Here is a 19756-nt window from a genome sequence, read left to right on the forward strand (position 1 = left end):
TGTTTCCTCTGCTCAGGGTACATCATCAGGTAAAGTGGGAAAGTTAATGAGGCCAATGTGATCGGAATCGAAAAAGCAGACTGGACCGTCAGGCGCTGCCGCCCTTTCTAGTCCCAAACACAAGGAGCCCAGACATCGGGGGAGGCCTCGGAGACACGGCTTTGGATCTGGCCTCTCTGTTGCCATCATGCTCACAGGACAGGACAGTCAAGCTACGAGCGTCCAGCCGTGGAAGGAACTCGGGCCTCCCACTTGCAAGGACTACGGAGAAACCGGATCTCAACCCGAGACTCGTTTAAGCAAAACGGAGAAACGTGACTTAGAGAACACAGGAACAGACCGTGTCAAGAGTGGAGTGATCCACGAGAGACAAAGTGCCACGGGTGAAGCTCCTCGGGGACGACCGGCCCTCGACGGGGCTAGAGAAGCGGAGATAGAGGGCTCCTTTCTCTGACTCAGAAAGCGTTCTCCGACGCCCCCGCCACTGGCAAAGAGAATCTTGCTGCAGGTCACCACTCAAACGACCAAAGCAGAAATCTTACACCTACCTGCTTCATGGCAGTCTCCCCAATTTTGTCCGAGTGCTTCCGGATACTCTCCAAGAAGTCTTTGAGGTCGGACATGGAGACGTCCTTGATCTCTTCCCGAAGCTTGGGGATGTTGTCCACCATGACCTTGCAGAAGCGGTAGTGGCTCACTTGGGGCAGGTAGCTGTGCTCCAGGTGCTCCAGGGTTTTCAAGGCAGGGTAGTGTCTGTGAAAGGAACCCCACAGATTTAGTTGCGGCCTTCTGAATGACAACGGGACGAAGCCTCCCTAAGGCAAGCTTTCCAGTCCCCGTGCCGAAGACAGCAGGGTCACTGTTGGGTTCAGGAAGAAGGGCGAATGGAAGGAGAATCTTGGGCTGTGGAACGGCTGCACGCGTTCCACACCTAATAATGGAAGCATGGAAGACGAGGCAGCTGTGTTTAAGCAGGATACCAGAAAAAAAAAACAGAGAAAGGGGAAAAAGGGAAAAGAAAAAGGCCTTCCAATGACACAGAGGCCCAGAGAAACACCCTCTAACCAAAGAGCACAGACCCCCAGAAGCCGGAGCAGACGGCATCAAGGCCCTCTGCCTGCCACGGCCAACACTGGCTATCACACTGAACACGGACACAGGGGTGACCAGGATGCTCCTGGCCCTCTCCCTGGAGAAGCCGAGTCCCAGCAAACCCGAAAGCAGACTGGACGTGGCCTGCAAGGGCTCGTCCTATTAAACAGCAGACCCAGGCAGTGACAGACCCGAAAGCACATGCTGGCATGGGAAGTAAGGAAGTGCCCTGCAAAGGACCCAGATGTCAGAAGCCCTCACTTCCGAGGCTTTTATTACTTGGCACTTTTCGAATAAGCAAAAGTCACTGAAATTCCCTGGGCCTCAGTTTCCTCACCTGTCAAATGAATCCCCTTGTAGCCCTAAGCTCTGACCCGCTGGCCCCCGGAGGCTTTTGGTTCAGGCCCACATATGCACACTTATTCTGTGTGTGTGCCTAAGTCCGAGGAGGAGCAATTTACAGGCTACTGCTTGAACGGGGATCTGGGAACCAACCGTCTTGGAGAGCTCTGGGCAAAACAACGAGGCTGGGTCCAAGAATCTGATGACTGTTCTTAATGAACACCTTCGTGTGATAAAGACTGGCACCTTGTGCCCTGCTTATCAAAGAGACAGGCTACACAAACCTCAGGAGTGTCTGACTCTTTGTGATCCCATTTGGGGTTTTCCTGGTAAAGATACTGATGTGATTTGCCATTTCCTTCTCCACATCACTTTACAGATGAGGAAACTGAGGCAAACAGGGTTAAATGACTTATCCAGGGCCACATGGCTGGAAGTATCTGAGGCCACATTTGAACTCAGGGCTTCCTGACTCCAAGCCTAGCACTCTTACCATTGTGCCACCGAGCTGTTTCACCTTTAAGACTAATCACTAAGTCAATGAGCATTTATTAAGTACATACTATGTGCCAAGCTCTGTCCAAGGCAATAAGGATAAAGGTCCAAAGAAATGAAACCATTCCTACTCACAGAGAGCTCATATTCTATTTTTTTAACCTTTCCCTTCTCTCTTAGAATCAATATTTTATATTGGTTCTAAGGCAGAAAGTAGTAAGGGCTAAGCAATTTGGGTTAAGTCACTGAAGTGACTAGGAAGTATCTGAGGTCAAATTTGAACCCAGGACTGACTGGTCTGGCTCTCATTCCACTGAGCCATCTGGCAGACCTTGAGAGCTTATATTCTAACAGTTCTAACAGAGGAAACGAGTACATATAAAAATATATACAGCATAAATATAAAGTGAAGAAAAAAGATATATATACAAAGCAATTCAATACAAGCAGCTGAAGGAATCAAGAATAGCTTCAGGCAGAAAATTGTGTTTGATTTGCCTCTTAAAGGAAGAGAGACCCTACAAGGCAGAGATGGGGATGCACAGTCCAGACTTGGGGAACAGCCAGTGCAACGCATGGAGATGGCTCTCTCCTTTGGGGGATCCTCCTTCAGGCCAGGCCCTCCAGCTATAACGTCCCTCAGGACTCTGTTCTGGGCTCTCTTTCCCTTTATGCCACTGCCCTTGGGGTCTTCCTCACAGATCTCCTATCCACCTTTCCTAGGTGAACCTCTCTGCTCACTTCCAATCTCACATCAACAGCTGCCTTTCAGACATCTTGAGCTGGAGGTCCCATAGACATCTTCGACTCGGCATGTCCCAAACTAAACTCGGTATCTCTCCCCCTAACCCTTCTGCCCCTGCCCTCTTCCCACTCCCTCAGACTCCAAGCTAGGAGGACTCCTAGACGCCTTCCTCCCTCTCACCTCTCTCATCCAAGCTACTGCCAAGGTCTGTGATTGAATTCAACCATTGGCTCTCCTCTGGCCCAGTCTCCACCCTGGCACAGGCCCTCATCACCTCACACCGAGATAATTCCAACAGCTGCTGGAGGTCTGCCTCCCTCTAGTCTCTCCACCAAAGGGATTCTCCTAAAATACGGGTTTGATCACGCTCAGTGAACTCCAGGGGCACCTCCAGATCCAACGCAAGACCTCGGGAATGCAGGCCCTTCCTAGCCTACCGCTCCTCCCTTTCCGGGCTTCTTTCACCGTACTCCCCAACACCTCCTTTTGGATCTGCTGACCTGTGCGGTTTCCCAAACAAGAAGACCCTCCAGGATGAGACTCCAAGCATCTCCTCTGCCTGGAATGCTCTCACTGCACATCCCATCTCCCGGCTCCCCTGGTTTCCCTCCAGTCTGACTCTCTAGACCAAGTCTTCTGTAATCTCTATTCCTTCTAGTGCCTTCTCTCTTGACTTTTCTCCTATTTATCCTGTATATATCATTTGTACAAGTTATTTGCATGGTGTCTCCCTCATTAAGTCATGAATTCCTTAAAGGCAAGGATGCCTTTTGCCTCTCTTAGAACAATGTCCAACACACAGTAGGCACTTAATAAATGTCTACTAACTGTGAGAGAGGGAATGTTGTTTGGGAGGAACAGAGAGGGCAGGGTGCAATAGGGGGAATGATGCCAATGAAGCTGGAAAGGGAGGCTGAGCTTCAGGCTGAACAGGGCTTTAGAAGACCACCAGAGGAGTTCAGGTTTTATATCCTGGTAGATCAGAGGAACTCACACAGCCAGGTCCACACTTAAGGAAATGTTCAACGGTGGCAGAATGGATTAGAAAAGTGGGGGGGGGGGGTTAGGGGGGAAGGGACAGCGGGGTAGCTCAGTGGATTGAGAGCCAGGCCTAGAGACGGGAGGTCCTAAATTCAAATCTGGCCTCAGACACTTCCCAGCTGTGTGACCCTGGGCAAGTCACTTGACCCCCATTGCCCACCCTTACCACAGAGAGCCATGAAAATCTGAAAAGGAGATCAGATCCAGGAGAATGTGAACAAGAACAACTGTAGCAGCTAGGTCTAGGAAGAATTTGAACTGAGAAAAGACGATCCTATGTGGCAATTAAGAGATCACTCCTAGCTTGGGAAGGAGACACTTGGATTAGGTGGTAAAGTCAGAAGCCACATGCCACTCCTGACTACAGGCATTTTCCTGGGCTTTCCCACCTCTTTTCTGGTACTCTCTCCTTCTTCATCTCCACATCCTAATGCTCTGACTTTCTCTGAATCTCAGCTGAGGTCTTCACTTTCTTGGTTCTCTTGAGTGCCTTCCCCCCGAGATTAACCCCAACATATTCTGAAAATACTTTGTTTATACATAGCTGCTGCCACATTGTTTCTACCATTGGATTGAGCTCCTTTTTTGGTGGGGATCTGGGGAGAGTGGCCTTCTTTGAATCTTAAGGAAGAGCACAGTGCCTGGCATTTAATGAATGCTAGATGACTTGCTATGAACCATACACATGTCACTGAAGCTTCAGAAATTTCAGTTTCTCTGCATAAAAGCATGGAAAACACCCAACTACTACTAACCCCCTCCCCACAAAGGTGATGTTTAATTCAAGGAACCAAACTTTCAAGTCATAATTTCACTCACATACAACTTACGTTCATAGAAAATATAATTCTCAGTTACCCAGAGGGAATGGCTAATTGAAGCCTACTCTTTTTTTTTTAATTCTTTTTTTTTACTTGAACTTTCAACTTTAACCTCTCCAAGAAAACTTTGTGTCCTTGAAATGATGAAAATGGCCAAATGACAAAGAACAAGTTAGAGGAGGAAAGGGACATGAAGGAATCACCCAGTTGGATGACCAGCCTCTGGGAAATCAAGATGGATGTCCTGTTAACACAAAAAGCTCCCCTCTGGTTGCCGCTTTTAAGAGTCCTTCTTCTTCCTGCATTCTTGAAAATCCTTGCTCTAGGTTCTGTTTTATTCACCTACTATTCTGAGCCTAGAATTCTCCTCTCCTTATCCTTAAAGTCTTTTGACTCTTTTGAAAAAATTAAGTCTACTCAAAAGCTCCTTTTTACAACTGGGAAATAGTCCTCTACTACAAACCACATAACCAAAAAAGGCTTCACATCTCTCTATGGGCAGTGACCTCAACCAGCACAATAGAGTTCTACTTAGACAACTGCTTACAGTCATTTAATATTTCTCATCAATCCAACTCTAATGAAAATTTATCCAACTATAGGCAGAACATTTTTTCATAATTAATTGTTTTTTCTTTCCTCCCCACCCTAAACAAGAGTAGTTTTTAGCTCCGCAGAGAAGTTTCAATCAAAGGACAAAGCGGTGTACAGAGATCTCCCCCATTAGGTAGAACTGAGTAGCTTCTAACGCACTCAGAACAATGGTCAATCTCTTGTTTTATTTGCATTCAGATTTTCCCCAGTCCTTTGAAAAAATAAAAATAAATGGTGGAAAGTGAGATCTCTTTCCCCAATTCAAAAAGGTTTTTGGTATAAGCTACAGTTAAGTCTTAGGGAAGTTGTTTTTACTCAAATTTTATAGACTCACAGAACAGTACAATTCACATGGCTTAGTGTAAACAGGACACTGTTTATACTACAATTAGGTACGAAAAGCTATTTGCAATAAAATGTGATTCCTCTGGAGAGAAACTTAAGAATGGATAGAAAGCCAGAAATTAAGCCAAAGAGATAAACACACTTTGGGGTTTAGTTATATTTTGGAACATTGTTTATAGAATGAGAAGAATCTAACCATGTGGCCTGTGGACGCATTAGGCATTCACTGATGAGATCCACGGCCGCATGCTGAAAACATCTGGCCTGTGGAAGAGCTCCACATTTTTCATGTCTCACAGTGCAAAGGCCAATGATTCCTGGTAACAAGGAATGTCACTTCATTCCTTCACTGTCCTTTTGTTGGCACACTTAATGTCCATCTTTTATTCCCCTCCTCAAGTATAGCTAGAAATTCATATTTGTAACTTTATTCTCCAAGCTAAAATAAAAAAGATTACTAACCAAACACTTGCAATAGTCAGCATATTTAATGCAAATAACTAGTCATACCCGAATTATAAGCACCAGACAGACACCACTGCTAACGGTCAACAGAGTCCAAGAAAACATGGACAAGACACTGCAGGCATTCTATTAATGAGCTGTACTTCCCTTTGACCAAGCCCAATGTCTGGTAGAGGTGTGAAGGACAAAATTAAGCCATGTGGCAGGGACTGGAAAGAAAAGGAAGAGAAGTCTCAAGAGTTCCGCAAACCAGATCACCAGTGCCAGAATAACTGAGCCCCGGGACATCCCAAAGGTCAAGCAAGCCAATGCTCCCAAGTCCTGCTTCTGGCCTAAACCCCAAGGACATCTTTTAGGGGAGTAATCGTCATGAAGAGGCCAGCAAACCCCACCAAGAGTGCGGGCAAGCCAGACTGAGCTGAAGCAGAAGGCACCACAGCCTGGTCATATCATCTCAGCCTCAATGGACAGTCTAGTTGGGCCCTGAGCCCAAGAGCTTTCCCTTGGAAGAAGAGTCCCCAGGAATTCCTCCATCACCCCCTCATCCCTTCCACCATCCTCAGCCACTGATCCTACTTCCAACCCAGCCCCAAAGTTTTCACCCAGTAATCAGCTCTTGGCTAGATACCACCTAGTGACAGCTTCTGCCAGTACTGCAGCACTCATCTCCTAAGCAGCCACAGCTACTGAAAACACAGAAAACAAGGTTCTCACTACCAAAGTCTCTGGCCTGTCAAATGACTCAACACCAGAAATGGATGTGGATTTATCAGCGAAAATAACACTGAAGAAGATGCATTGCCATCTGCTTTGTTACTACAGCCCAAGGACCATGGTGCCTATCTGGCTGACTCACAGCTGAAGCCTCCTCCTCTGCTGATTCCCCCCATTAGAATGGGGGCTCCTGAAGGGCACAGGCTGTCTGGTTTGTCCATCTCTATCCTCAGTTCTTTAAGCATCGTAAGTGCTTTCTCATCCATTCATCTCTTCATCTTAGGAAGAGGCACAGACTGGCCCAAAATCAAGACAATTTCTTCACCATTCTTCCATGGACCCTGGTTCTTTGCTGATGCCTATTTATGTCTGGAGTCACCAAACTAAAGCATGGAGGCCAAATCCAGCACATCACCTGTTCTGTACAAACCATTCTTAGCTCACTGGGCATACAGAAACAGGCCATGCTTTTCCAGGCTCTGATTTCTGCCCATCATTTGTTTCTCCATTGCCCACCCCCCACACTCCTAGGAAAAGTTACAAAACAAAAATCAGACTTCGAAGGGATAAATGTGTCACCAGTACCGTACTGAGGCAATCGCAGATCCAGAGAGGAAGGAAGCTGTACCCTTCAAAAAACAAACTAAGCAACTCTGTACAGTGAAACCCAACCAACCCCCCAAAAGTCTTTGCATGATGGAATGCCAGTCTCTCTAGTTCTGTCCTTGCTGTTCCAAGATGACAGTAGAGAGTACATGTATGTGTGAACAACAGAAAAAAATTAGCATCTAACAGACAGACCCTCAGCACAATGTGAAAGCATCATCTCAGTAAAAAGTAAGCTGAGATAAGCAAAACCAGAAAAATCAAGGCCTACTCACAATAGCCATTTCAAGTGGTTACAGTAAAACAAGGTCACTCAGCCAGCGGGTGACACTAAAAGTCCAATCAAAGATGAACCAATTCTTGAGAGTCCAATGGCCAAATGGCAAGAAGGACCAAACTAGACTCTAGATCAGTGATTCCCAAAGTGGGTGCCACTACCCCCTGGTGGGTGCTGCAGCGATCCAGGGGAGTGGTGATGGCCACAGGTGCATTTGGGGGCGGTGAATAACTGTAAGGGGGCAGTGATGGTATGTGACAGGGAACACTAAGTATTATTTTTTCTGGAAAGGGGGCGGTAGGCCAAAAAAGTTGGGAACCAGGGCTCTAGATTTTTGAATTTTGTAAGGGAAGAGATGACTTCTAGGCTTTCATTAGGCCCTCAAACTGTGGTCAAAGACTTCTTTCAGGTTTCTCTAAGATCAGGCAAGACTCTAGGTTTTATAATTTTATAAATGAAAAAGACCCCCAGTATCTGAGGACAATATTTGGGAAATGTTTCTTCTAGAAAGAACCCAAGGCATTAAATGCATGAAGAAAATGTTGTATGACCATGCCCTAGCATGGTCTCATCCCAATAACCATCTGTAACCTTGCTTCCCCACACTCTAAAACTGAATAAAGCATTTCTAGAACCAGGGATAGCTAAGGCATTCATACATACATGGTTTGATTATCACAATGAGGGTCTATGCCCCCAATCACTGCTTAGATGATGAGGTCACTGACCTAAATTTTCCATATCCCTCAGCACCACATAAGCCCGGTGCTTTGAAGACAATCAGCAGACCCAGCCAGGGAGCAAGCCAGATGCCAAGAGAATTTCATCAAAACTCCCAGAAGGAGCAGACTTTGCCGTTTCTGTACCTCAGAAAAGTGAGAAGGGCAAATGGAAGCTTGAGCTAAGCTGATCTAAGTAGAGCTAGAGAGAGTTGAAGGTGAGAAGGAAACCACATACAAGATGCTCCCGAAGTCACTTACCTTTTCGTTTTCATCTGTTCCCTCAGTTTGCTGTACATCTCCAAGACTGGAAAAAAGGGGGGATATGATAATAAGCATTATTCAGAGAAAGGAAAAGACAAATGAAAACTAAAGAAACTGCCCAAGGCTTTGGCTTCATTTCCAGCTCCTCACCTGGCAAACACAGCATTAACTTATCAACTGTGGCAGAAATATTTCTCTGTTGCAGTCGACACTGTTTCAGCTCTTCCATTGCTATTACCAGCTTGGTGGGAAGAAAAGAAAAACTGAATTATGCCAAAAGTTGTAAATAAAAAGCTTCCCCCCACATTTTCTTTCTTGTGTTCAATTCATCAGGCAGTCTTAGAGTAAGAACTGCCAAATGGACAAAGGAGCTACCTTTTCCAAACAATCAAGTATTACAGTGTGCTTCTCCATCCTCCATCCCCATGTGTTTCCCCATTAACATGAGTTTTATCAGTTCTCAGGAAGGATTCTTCTATTATTTTCTGAAGTGTGACGCTTGAAGGACATTTGGTCACAGTGGGCTTATGGTCACAAGGAACATCAGGTAGCCTTGAAAGGTGCTGTGTTTGTTTATATATCTATTTCTGCAAAAAAGCCACAAACTGAAGAGCTGGGGCATTTCTGAGCAATGACTGGTAAGTTTAAGAACGAGATGTTCTTGCCTGTCTCTATATACTTCTGATGTTTCAGGTCATCCTACACTGTAGTCTCCATTTCTTTAAAAGAAGGTTCAAAAACCCAGTATAGCCATTTACAACACTCTTCCTTACAGAAAGTATGTAAGGCCTCGAAAGAGACACACTCAGAGAATTTGTGGAACAAGTTGAAAATGTGTTGTTTGTGGTTAACACTGAGTGAACTCTAAATGAGCACTAATTAGTCAGTGTTCCTAGCCTCTGGCATCCATTTCAATGGGCCCAGAAGGGGCTTTTGATTCTATGGAAGCTCCATTCCTTTTCAATTAAGATAGAGAGAAGTGAAGACATGTGACTTTATTTGGAATGGGGAACACTAAGGTGAAGAAGCTCTCCCTCCCCTGGCAGATCACTACCTTCTCTCCCAGTTACCATATTGGGGAGTTGCCTAGAACACTGAGAGGTAGAGAGATTTACCCAGGGGCACTCTGCCAACGTAAGCTAGAGACAAGGTATGTCCTGGCTTCCAAGTCAACACTATCTCCTCCACCATATTGAACAAGCCTTTATTAGGCACCTGGCCATCAATCATGCCGGGCATGTTCTCCTTTATCTTCAACTCTTGACTTCCCTGGCTTCAACTAAAGTCCTTCCTTCAGCAAGAAGCCTTTCTAGATCCCCCTGCATGCTACCACCTTCCCTCTATTGACAATCTCCAATTTATCCTGTGTCTTGTTTATTCAGTGATTTATATTTTGACTCCCCTTTTGGACCATGGGCTTCTTGGGGCAGGGACTGTTTCTGACTTTCTTCATATCTCCAGAGCTCAGCACATGATAGGTTTCTACTCCGTACAAGGTACAGCAATATGATTCCAAAGGGGGAAGAAAATCCTTTCCATCTCTAAAGACAGCATTTCTAGTTATCTTATTGATGTATGAGGCAGGATCCAAACTCGGGTCTCTCTGACTAAGTCCAAGACTCTCTCCTCTATCACCTTGCTCTCTTAAGAAGCTGGTATTTTGCTGGAGATGTAGTATCATTGACAAGTAATTGTAGTATATTTTAATTAAGTTAACATCAGTTAACTGATTTGCCAAGTTTTTATAATCAAACAGTTTTGACTAGTCACTGTTAACAGAATAATAAACATCAGCCCCGCTACAACTGATCAATTGCTCAGAAATCCATTCAAAGAATGTAGCTTCTCTCATTTCTGCTGTCCTAGAATCAAAGAATGTTAAAGCTGGACAGGTCTTTCAAAAATCATATGCCTGTGTACTCACACACACAGTCATGCACACACACACACACAAAATCATGCACACATGCACACCCCAACCTCTCCATGGCTATGAGCCACACTATAATTTGCAGCTTTACAATCACAAACTCTTACAGACCATAAGCAGAAAGAACCCAGCCCAGACATTCAGAGGTAAACTAGATGAGGTAGCAACAGTTTTTCAAAAGATAAATCAGGCTTACTTCCTTCCCCTCATGCTGTAGTTTTCTATTCGTATCAGTCACTTGATTCTGTGGAGAGAAGACAATTTTAGAGTCACGTGGAGCAAACATTAGACAGACTGCACATGGTAAGAGAAGGCAAACATAATCAAAGATGAGGCCTGATTGAGCACAGAGTATTTATTCCATCTTCTCTGCATTTCAGTACAATCTGAGGTTCAATTACACTGACCCACAGACTCACGACTTACAGATCCTTTTGCACAAAGAGAAAAGTAACTTTGATGGAAGATAGATTTTTTTGAGTCATCCCAAGCCATGCTACTTGAAGAAATGGACACTAAGCTTTCATCCAAAAGTAGGCTCATACAGACTACCTGGAGAGGGAGCGTGGGGACTATGGCAGCAGATTAAAAATTCTCACCAGAAATGACAACCCAAAGAGTATCAACATCCATTTCCATGAAATGGAGAAGGGAAGGATTTTTCATCACACATACAGTTCTTCTTGTATTGAAATGATATGGGCAGAAACTGTGCTATGACTTTAGGGCCTGAAATAGTCTAAGACTCGAAGATGAGATATTGGGACCACTTTCCAATGAAGGGACGGTGCAGGCCAATAGGAAAATGACTCATCCTGCAGGTGGAGCCTGCAAATGGAGCTAGACAAGTGGGAAATAATGGAGTGTGTCAATCTGACCTATGCTCCATGTGGCCAAAGGTCAAGGCCCCTAAAATAGGAGGGGTCATTCCAGTTAGGGGAAGAGAACAGAAAGGCAATCCACCAAGGGAACTACCATGCTAAGGGCCATCATTCTGAGCCCCAAGGACAGAGCGTGTGCCAGGCTTCACCAAAAAGAGGATGATTTTTCCTTCACTTATTCCTTTAAATGCTGCCCTGGACACTGAGAAAGATGAGAGAGAAAAGGTCTCTAGGGAGAAAAGGCAACTAGGTTCAATGAAAAACTATTTCTATGTCCACAAGAGCATCAGTGACTCAGGCCCATATTTACTTTGCATTTATCTGCTTCTTTAATGAGTTTTTTAAACCTTATCCCAGTTGAATTAGGGTTGGAGGGTTTGTAAATGGCCCCATCCTGAACTCTTTAAGATGGTAGCAGCAACAAGAGAAAAGGAAGGAGAGAATTTCACTGGGCCTGGGGCTTTCAATTCAGTGATGAAAAAGATTCCTTTCCTCCCAAGAGGGTTTTGTTCAAGAGATGTGCTCAGGAAAGATTATCAGGAAAGTGAACTTTGAGAAATCAAATCTTATTTCACTACTGACTTTTAACTGGACCTTTTTAATCTTATCTACTGTTAAACCTTTAGCTAAAAGTGGCTCTCCCCACATGGGTGTGGAGATTTTCTGTCCCCCTCTCTTCTGCTTGTTTAGCAAATAGCTGAGAGGCTGAGAAAATGCAGATTAAACGAATTAGGGAGATTCTCCATTTAAAGAAGCCTTGCTAGATTCCTTGAACATCATTTTTGTTAAAGCAGGGCAGTGCTTAGAAATACAGATCAGACAACACTAAAAACACTAACCATTAAAAAGGCTGATCTTGCCTAATTCTGTGGTCACACCTCTCATTACCAGACAAGATGAAGATGGCAGCCCAGTTCTCGCTGGCACTTCAATCCTCCCACATGTATGTTAATCCTACTTCTATTTCCAATACTGATAGAAGAAGTTAGAAAAAATGGAAGAATGCTCCCAATCCCCCACCATGAACTCTTCGATCCAGTGATATTGGCCTCTTGATGTCCCACAAATAAGACACTCCACCTCTGGACATTCAATCTGGCTATCTCCCACGCCTGGAACACTCTCCCTCCTCCACTCTGACTACTGACCTCCTGGATTTCCTTCAAGTTCTAACTAAAACCCACCTTCTCCAGGAAGGCTTCTCTAGTCCCTCAGTTCCAGTGCCCTTTATCGGGCCTGTTTTGTATATATTTGTTTGCATGGTGTCTCTCTTGTTAGATTGGAAGGGCAGGCATTGTCTTTTGTCTATTTTTGTATCCACAGTGCTTAGCAGAGAGCCTGGAACACAACAGGCATTTACTAATTGTTGAGACTGTTTGAGGATTGAGCTTTGGGAATCCTACTTCCCCTACTACAACTTTTTAATTTATTTTCATTCAACAAATACTCAAGTGTCTACTACCTATGAGGCACTTTTATCATAAATCCACAAATATTGGCACGTGGCTCCTACCTTCAAAAAATATACCATCTACAGGAGGGGATACAACATGTATACAAATTAAGTAAGCCACAAGGCAGAGTCTGATGGAAGCAGAGAAGACCCAGAGGAAAATCTGAGAAGAGCTCACATTCAGTAGGATAAAGAGAAGCTTTGTGGAAAAGAGGCCCCTGAGAGGAAGCTTAAGGGAAGATAAGGATTTCAACGAGCAAAGGTAATCCAGGCATGAAAGACAGGATGCAAAAAATGGCACAGAGGCCAGAGAATGCAGGACAAGATTGGGGAACAGAGAGTCTTACACTGGGCCTGAAAAGTAGAGAACACAGAAGAGAAGAGAAAAAGTAAACCCAGTCAGACTACTGCAGATCCTGAGCTGGAGAAGAGAGACCTGCACTTTCCCCGACCAGACTCCTTCCCAAGCCTTGCCCCCCAATTCATCAAGTCTTTTGTTTCCACCTGAAGTACAAACATAGTTAGTGTCTTGATGGCTCCCCCATGTTGCCAGGGTCTAACAGCAAGTGAAAGGGAGCACTGTTCTGATTTGATTCCATTAGCACTTAGTTCAGCTCTAAACAGAAAGGCTAATTAGTTAGTGCTTATGGCTAGAAGAAAGATGACTACTTTTCTCCTTTTTTGTGTAAAACATTTAAAGGTGCTACACCGACAGACCAAGGGCCCCACACTCCTCTCTATCAGTAGAACAGATGCTACCACCAGAAGAAACAAACCTCCTCTCCAAAACTGGAAGTAGTCAAGGGCTGCAGGCCAAGTCCCACCCTAGAAAGAGTGTTTCTGCACCTCACTGACACAGAATACAGGTTAACACAGCTTTCTGAACCATCTGTGGTAAAATGGGTCAGAGGGTCGAATCAAACCCTTCCCAACAGGCATGAAAGTTCACAGTCCCAAAACCTCTCACACTGGACACAGGCCCAGATGGGCAGAGACAGAGATGCAAAGATCTAGGATAAATATCAGATGGCTAGGACCCTCAATTTACAGATTATTCACTAATGGGTCCTTTTGGCTTGGAAGGATGTCTCTCTTAAAGTTAAAATACAGAGAAGCATCCCCAGGGGACGAGGAAAAGGAGCATAGAGGGATGCCACTAGTAAAGAGTAAGGAAGTCAGAAGGACAGGAGAGTATAGCCCTGAGGAATGCTGTCATGGAACTGTTCGGCAGAAAGGCAAGAGTGACCAGCAGACAGCCAGAGCTGCTTCAGCACTTTGTTGGTCGGGGGAGAAATCAAAGGGCTGAGCTCCTGGTGAACTTCTGGGAGGACGAGGACAAGCGCCACATGAGACAGGTAAGAAAGGACATTTGGGGTCTACTTGCAAGGCACTGAGGCGCAACGTTTTGAGCCTCAGTGACTCACGGAAGGCTCAGTTGGTCTGATTTGCAGATGACACAATGTTTAATGGAGAACACCTTGGTAGGAGAGAGGAAATTCAGTGGGGACAAGTGTAAACATCACCCCGTGGGTTCACAACACCTTCATGAGTGCTATAGCCCAGGAGGGATGTAGCTAGAGAACATGCACAACTTCAATGGGCCCATTCAGAATCAGGTAAGTAAGGGAGTGTAAGCAACCTAAGTAAAACCTCCATCAAGGGAGTGTCCACTGTCCTCATCTCAGTGTCCCCAGCATGGAGAACAGCAATATCCACCACAAACCAGAAGCAGGTCCACCTCCACGGGCCTCTGTCTCGGCCAGGACACACTTGTGGCCAGTACTCAGATCTGGGCACCTCAGATTTAGAGAATCTACACAAGATGAAAGATGTCCAAAAGAGGGAAACCAGAAGGGTGAGAGGACTAGAGACTGCTCTAGATGAAAACCAGCAAAGAGAAGACTTAATAGGTTATAGAGGAATGTTTGAAGAGATTAAGGGCTCTCAATCATGCAGAAGAATGATCATTGCTAACATTTCTAGGGTGCTTTAATGTTTGCAAAGCACTTGACATGTGTTATCACAACTGGCCTTCACAATAATCCTGGGAAAGGCTAGGATTATCCCATTTTACAGATGAGGAAACCAAGGCTGAACGACATTACTGACATCCCTGAGGTCATATAGCTATTAAGTATCTAAGGCAGAATTTGAACGTGGGTCTTCTTGACTCTAAGTCCAGTCCTATATACACTTCACATCCTAACTTGTTCTACTTGGCCCCAAGAAGGCAGAACTAGAAATGGTGGGTATCACAGAGAAATAACTCCTAGCACAATATAAGGGAGAACTTACTAAAACAAGAGCACTTGGTCATAAGTGGGCATAAGACTGATGGTCTCGAGGCAGTCCCTCCTCTCCCCTTCTCTCCTTTATTTGACGCATTAAAGCCCAGGTTGGAGATCCATTTCCTAGGGATTCTGAAAACTAGACAGCCCTTGAATTTCCTTCCAATCCTTGGGGTTTGTGGTTCTCTAACACACAAGGTCACTAAAACACGAGATTTCCATTCTACTCTTTAGTCGGTGTTCCTCTCCAGCCTCCGTTGATAGGAGATCTGAGCCTCTATGAAATGCCCCCTAGAAGCAGCTTGGCGGGGACGGCACAAAGCACTCGCTCTACTCAAGGAGTCACTTTCTCCCTGGCAGTCCACCCTACTCATTTCCTCCACAATATACAAGAAAGTTTCCAAACAGGAGCCTGGATGATTGTATTCTTCAATCCTAAGACTCCAACTAGGGGGTGAGGGGAAAGAAAAGGAGGAGATCCATATGGAATAATTTCAGTTTGTTCCCAAACTGAAGCCAAGTCTGAATACTCTTCTATTAAATGTCTAATCAGCCTTACTAAAAGAAAGAGAAACTCCCCCCAAATTTGTCATTCTTCCAACTTCTACAGAGATCTGCCCTACCAAGCTTTAAAAGGGATATTCAGCTTTGTTTTTGTAGTGCTCCTCTGACTAATAAATATTTCTCTTTTATTTCTTTTCCCTTTCAGACCATTTAGATGTGTGTTCTAATCCAACTGATCTTCCCTACTTCAACTATTAGTGGTGGGGGGAAAAGCTCTCTGGCAGGTCTAGGATTCATGCAATGACTAGAGCACTCTGCTAAGTGACCTGGAAACAAGTCAGAGCTCACTGTCTAAGTCCTCTCCATGAATAAAAGAAATTGCATCTCAAAGAACTTGGAGCCAATCCATACAGTCTCCAGAGTGGGCCTACCAGCCAATCTTACTATGAAACCCCAGCACCCCTGGTCTTGGAGGAAGGGCACGCAGAGAATATTCACAAGGCACTCCTAAGCCTCTGTTGGGAAAGGAGCTACCAAATTCACATGCTGTGTGCTCCATTTCTTCCATGTTCACTAATAAATATAAAGGAAGTGATAAGCTAATCACTAGAGATCAGCATAGTCCCCGCCTCCCCAACCCCCAGTTTCCTTTAGCAATATAGTGGAAAATCGTTCTCAAGGAAGCTCTAAGCTCAATGAGGTAAAGCGGAATTTCATTTATCCGAGGTTCCTCAGGGGTAGGAAAAGACAACAGGAAGGGCTCTGTGAACAAGAAGCTCCTGGAAACGTACAGTCCCAAGTCTCCAGGCCGTAGCCCCAGTGTTGTGGCTCTCCGTGCCAGGCTGGGGTGCTCCTAAGTTTCCATGACCCTGGATAAGTCATCCATCAGTGTGGTGCCAAAGGCAGAGAGGAAGAGAAGAGCCAATGTCTGCAGACGTGCACGTACACTGTCTACGTGCTCCACCATTCCATCTAAACTGCTCCCTCCAAAGAGACCCAGGACCTCTCCGTTGCCAAATTCACAGCCTTTTCCATAGCCTCATCCCTCTTGGCCTCCAGGCAGCTGCTGCCACTGTCCCTGACCCTCTCTTCTCTCCAGGGTTTTGGTCCCCTGGTTCTCCGCCCATGTGTCTGGCACGGTCTTCTTGGCTGGACTGTCATCCAGGTCCAGGCCGCTAATGTAGGTGACCCTCAGGGCTCTGTCCTGGGCCCTCATCTCTCCTCTCTGCCACTTCATCCCCATCTCATCGGCTCTCCTGGATTCAATTATCCTCCCTCAGCTCACGATCCTCAGATCTTCCCATCGTGCCCTGACGGCCCTGCTGGCCTCCAGATTCCTATCCAAATGCCATCATAAACACCTTCAACTGAGCCTGTCCAACGTCCCAGACCCTCCCTCTCCTGAGCGCCTCTGTTGCAGATGAGCGCATCACTACCCTCCCAGTCCCCCTGGCTCGCAACCCAAGTGTTATCACTGACTCCTCACTCTCTCTCTCTCAACGCACCCCCCATCCGGTCTGTTGTGGAAACAGACTTCATCTTTTTGACACCTTTCTTTTATTTTTTATAAGCCCTCACCTTCCATCTTAGATTCCATTCCGAGTATCCGTTCCAAAGCAAAAATGGGGCAAAGGCTAAGCAATGGGGGTTAAGTGATCTGCCCAAGACTTACACAGCTGGGGGACAGAGGTGGAGTGTTCTGAGGCCAAAACATTTTTTAAAAACTCTGACTTTCCATCTTAGAATCAATACAAGGCAGAAGAGTGGTAAGGGCTAGGCAATGGGGGTTAAGTGACTTGCCCAGGGTCGCGCAGGTAGTATCGAAGGCCAGATTTGAACCCAGGACTTTTCCTCTCCAGGCCAGGCTCTCTACCCACCAAATCACCTAGCTGCCCCTTCACTCTCTCGTCTGTCAGGCCCCTGGCACCTGGACTATGGCCTGCTGGTTGGCCTCCCTGTCTCAAGTCTCTCTCTTCTCAAGCCCATCCTCCATTCAGCTGCCAGTGATCGTCCAAAAGACTAGACAGGACTGACCACTGCGCCCCTGACTCAAAAACTGCAGATTCAAGGGTCAAGTCCTCAGCGTGGCATGGGAGCCCTTCATAGCCTGCCACTGCAGCTACTTTTCCTTCTCCCTCCAAGAACTCTGGCCTCCCAGCAGCTCCTCACACATGACCCTGCATCTCCCACCTGCAGGTACTTTCCCTGGCTGCCCCCTCATCTTTGCCTCCCGGCTTCCCTGACTCCCTTCAAGTTCCAGGTAAAGTCTCACCTCCTACAAAAGCCTTCCTGGAGCCCCTTAACTGTGGGGCCTTCCCTTGATGGCCTCTGGCTTGTTCACAGCTACTGACCCGTTGTCCCCCTGAAGACTGGGGGTACCTCGAGCGCAGGAATTGTCTCTGACCTGTGGCTCTATCCCGAGCACTTAGCCCGGTGCCTGGCACACAACAGGAGCTTAATAAATGCTGACTAACAAAAAACATTTTGAAAGACAACTACTGAGCTGGAGCCCAAAGAAATAAGCAGCTCTTTTTGTAAAGATGATGGAAGAAAAGAAACAAGAACAAACACGCAAATCTGGGGACCCTATGAAGGAATGAAAGATCATCTGTCAATGGTGGAGCTAGAGAGGAAAACCAAACCTGATGAGACATCTTGGGGTGAAGGTGGGCCTAAGGGCACATGCACATGTGGGAGCCTGAAGAGCCCATCAACATGGCTAGAGCCCATCTGCTGAAAATGCAGTTCCTGAAGTTCTTCCTTTTCCCTAAGCTGGGTCAGCTTTGGAAGATTCTCCATTCTCCTAGCTGCTGTTCTGAAAAGCTTTGGATCTAATGAGTTACTGAATCCACGGCAAGGCCTTTTCTTGAGGAAAACAAGGCTCCTTGTGTTTATACACCATTTCCCTTCCAAAGACAGACCCATTTAGCCAGCACAGCCCAACAAAGTGGGGAAAAGGCAAACAGCCCTATTTAGAAGGAATCCCTGAAGAAGAGAGGGTGGGGGTCAGAAGTCTAGAGGGCTCGGGGCAGAAACAAAGCAGATGGCCAACAGGGTGCCAAAGCAGCTTCTATCCCCTACTTCTAAACCTCAGCCACTCACCATCGCAGGTGACCCATCCAAAGGCTGTCAAAGCCCTCACTGCCTGTTTCTGCCCATCCTCAATTCTTATCCAAGACCATCAGTCCCAGCCCCGCCACCACCACTGCCGTACTAAAACCACTTCCCCATCTCCTCCCCAGCCCACCCAGCCTCCTCCCCACCAGCCCTCCCAGCCTCCTCACCTTCAGTCTGTGGGCTTCTCCTCTCACTTTCAGAAGTTCAGTGATGGAGTCCACAAAGCCCTGGTAATGGAAGTTACACATTTTCTCAATCTCCCGGTCATGATTGCGGATACGGGATTCCAGCTTCTCCATGAACCGACCGTGCTCCTCGCCATCATAGACAGACCTAAAACAGAAATGTGCACAAGGTAAAGGCACAGCCAGGCCTCTCTCCACCAGCCCCACTGAACAAAATGAGAATGTATTTATCTCCAATTGACAGAGCCAGTGGTAGCCCAACCTCAAGCTACAACCAGAAGTGGCATCACAGCATAAAAGCAAATCAACTTCTTGCAAAGGACACAAAGGACGAGTTACACACTGACACAGATAAGGAGGAGCTAAGAGTACTTGCAGAGAGTTTGAAGAACCCCAGAAATGTTTACTATTCATATGAGGAGCCCATCCTCTGAGCAAAGGCAAAAAGGAAAAGAATTGGCCTGCAAAAGGCAAAACAGGCTAAAATTTGGAGGCAGCTGGGTAATGCAGTAAATGGAGTGCTGGACAAGAAGACCCAAGTTCAAATCCAGCCCTGACTGCTTATCTAGCCCTGTGACCCTGGGCAAGTCATTTAACCTGTGCTGGCTCTGTTTCCTAATCTTTAAAATGAAACCAGTGGAAATGTGCTGTTGGATATTGGAGTGCGGAGAGGTGAAGGGGAAAGTAAAAACATGAATCATGGAACCATGGAAATTTTTCAAAAGAAGGAAGGAAGGAAGGAAGAAAGGAAGGAAGGAAGGAAGGAAGGAAGGAGGGAAGGAGGGAAGGAGGGAAGGAAGGAAGGAAGGAAGGAAGGAAGGAAGGAAGGAAGGAAGGAAGGAAGGAAGGAAGGAAGGAGGGAAGGAGGGAAGGAGGGA

General features: G+C 46.0%; 1 protein-coding gene across 4 annotated transcripts in view; it reads right to left on the reverse strand.

Annotated features, from left to right (window-relative positions):
* The window catches only part of EXOC6B (exocyst complex component 6B), a 643271-nt gene that overhangs the window by 549625 nt on the left and 73890 nt on the right, over window positions 1-19756 (reverse strand). For all 4 annotated transcript variants that reach the window (XM_044663035.1, XM_044663036.1, XM_044663033.1 and 1 more), the window contains exons 2-6: window positions 18861-19026; window positions 10647-10694; window positions 8671-8761; window positions 8518-8563; window positions 549-753 (exon numbers count right to left, since the gene is read on the reverse strand). In XM_044663035.1, coding sequence (XP_044518970.1) covers window positions 549-753; window positions 8518-8563; window positions 8671-8761; window positions 10647-10694; window positions 18861-19026 — 556 coding nt within the window. The remainder of the gene's footprint in view (window positions 1-548; window positions 754-8517; window positions 8564-8670; window positions 8762-10646; window positions 10695-18860; window positions 19027-19756) is intronic.

This window comes from Gracilinanus agilis, chromosome 2 (assembly GCF_016433145.1).
Source record: "Gracilinanus agilis isolate LMUSP501 chromosome 2, AgileGrace, whole genome shotgun sequence".
Classification (NCBI taxonomy): Eukaryota; Metazoa; Chordata; class Mammalia; order Didelphimorphia; family Didelphidae; genus Gracilinanus; species Gracilinanus agilis.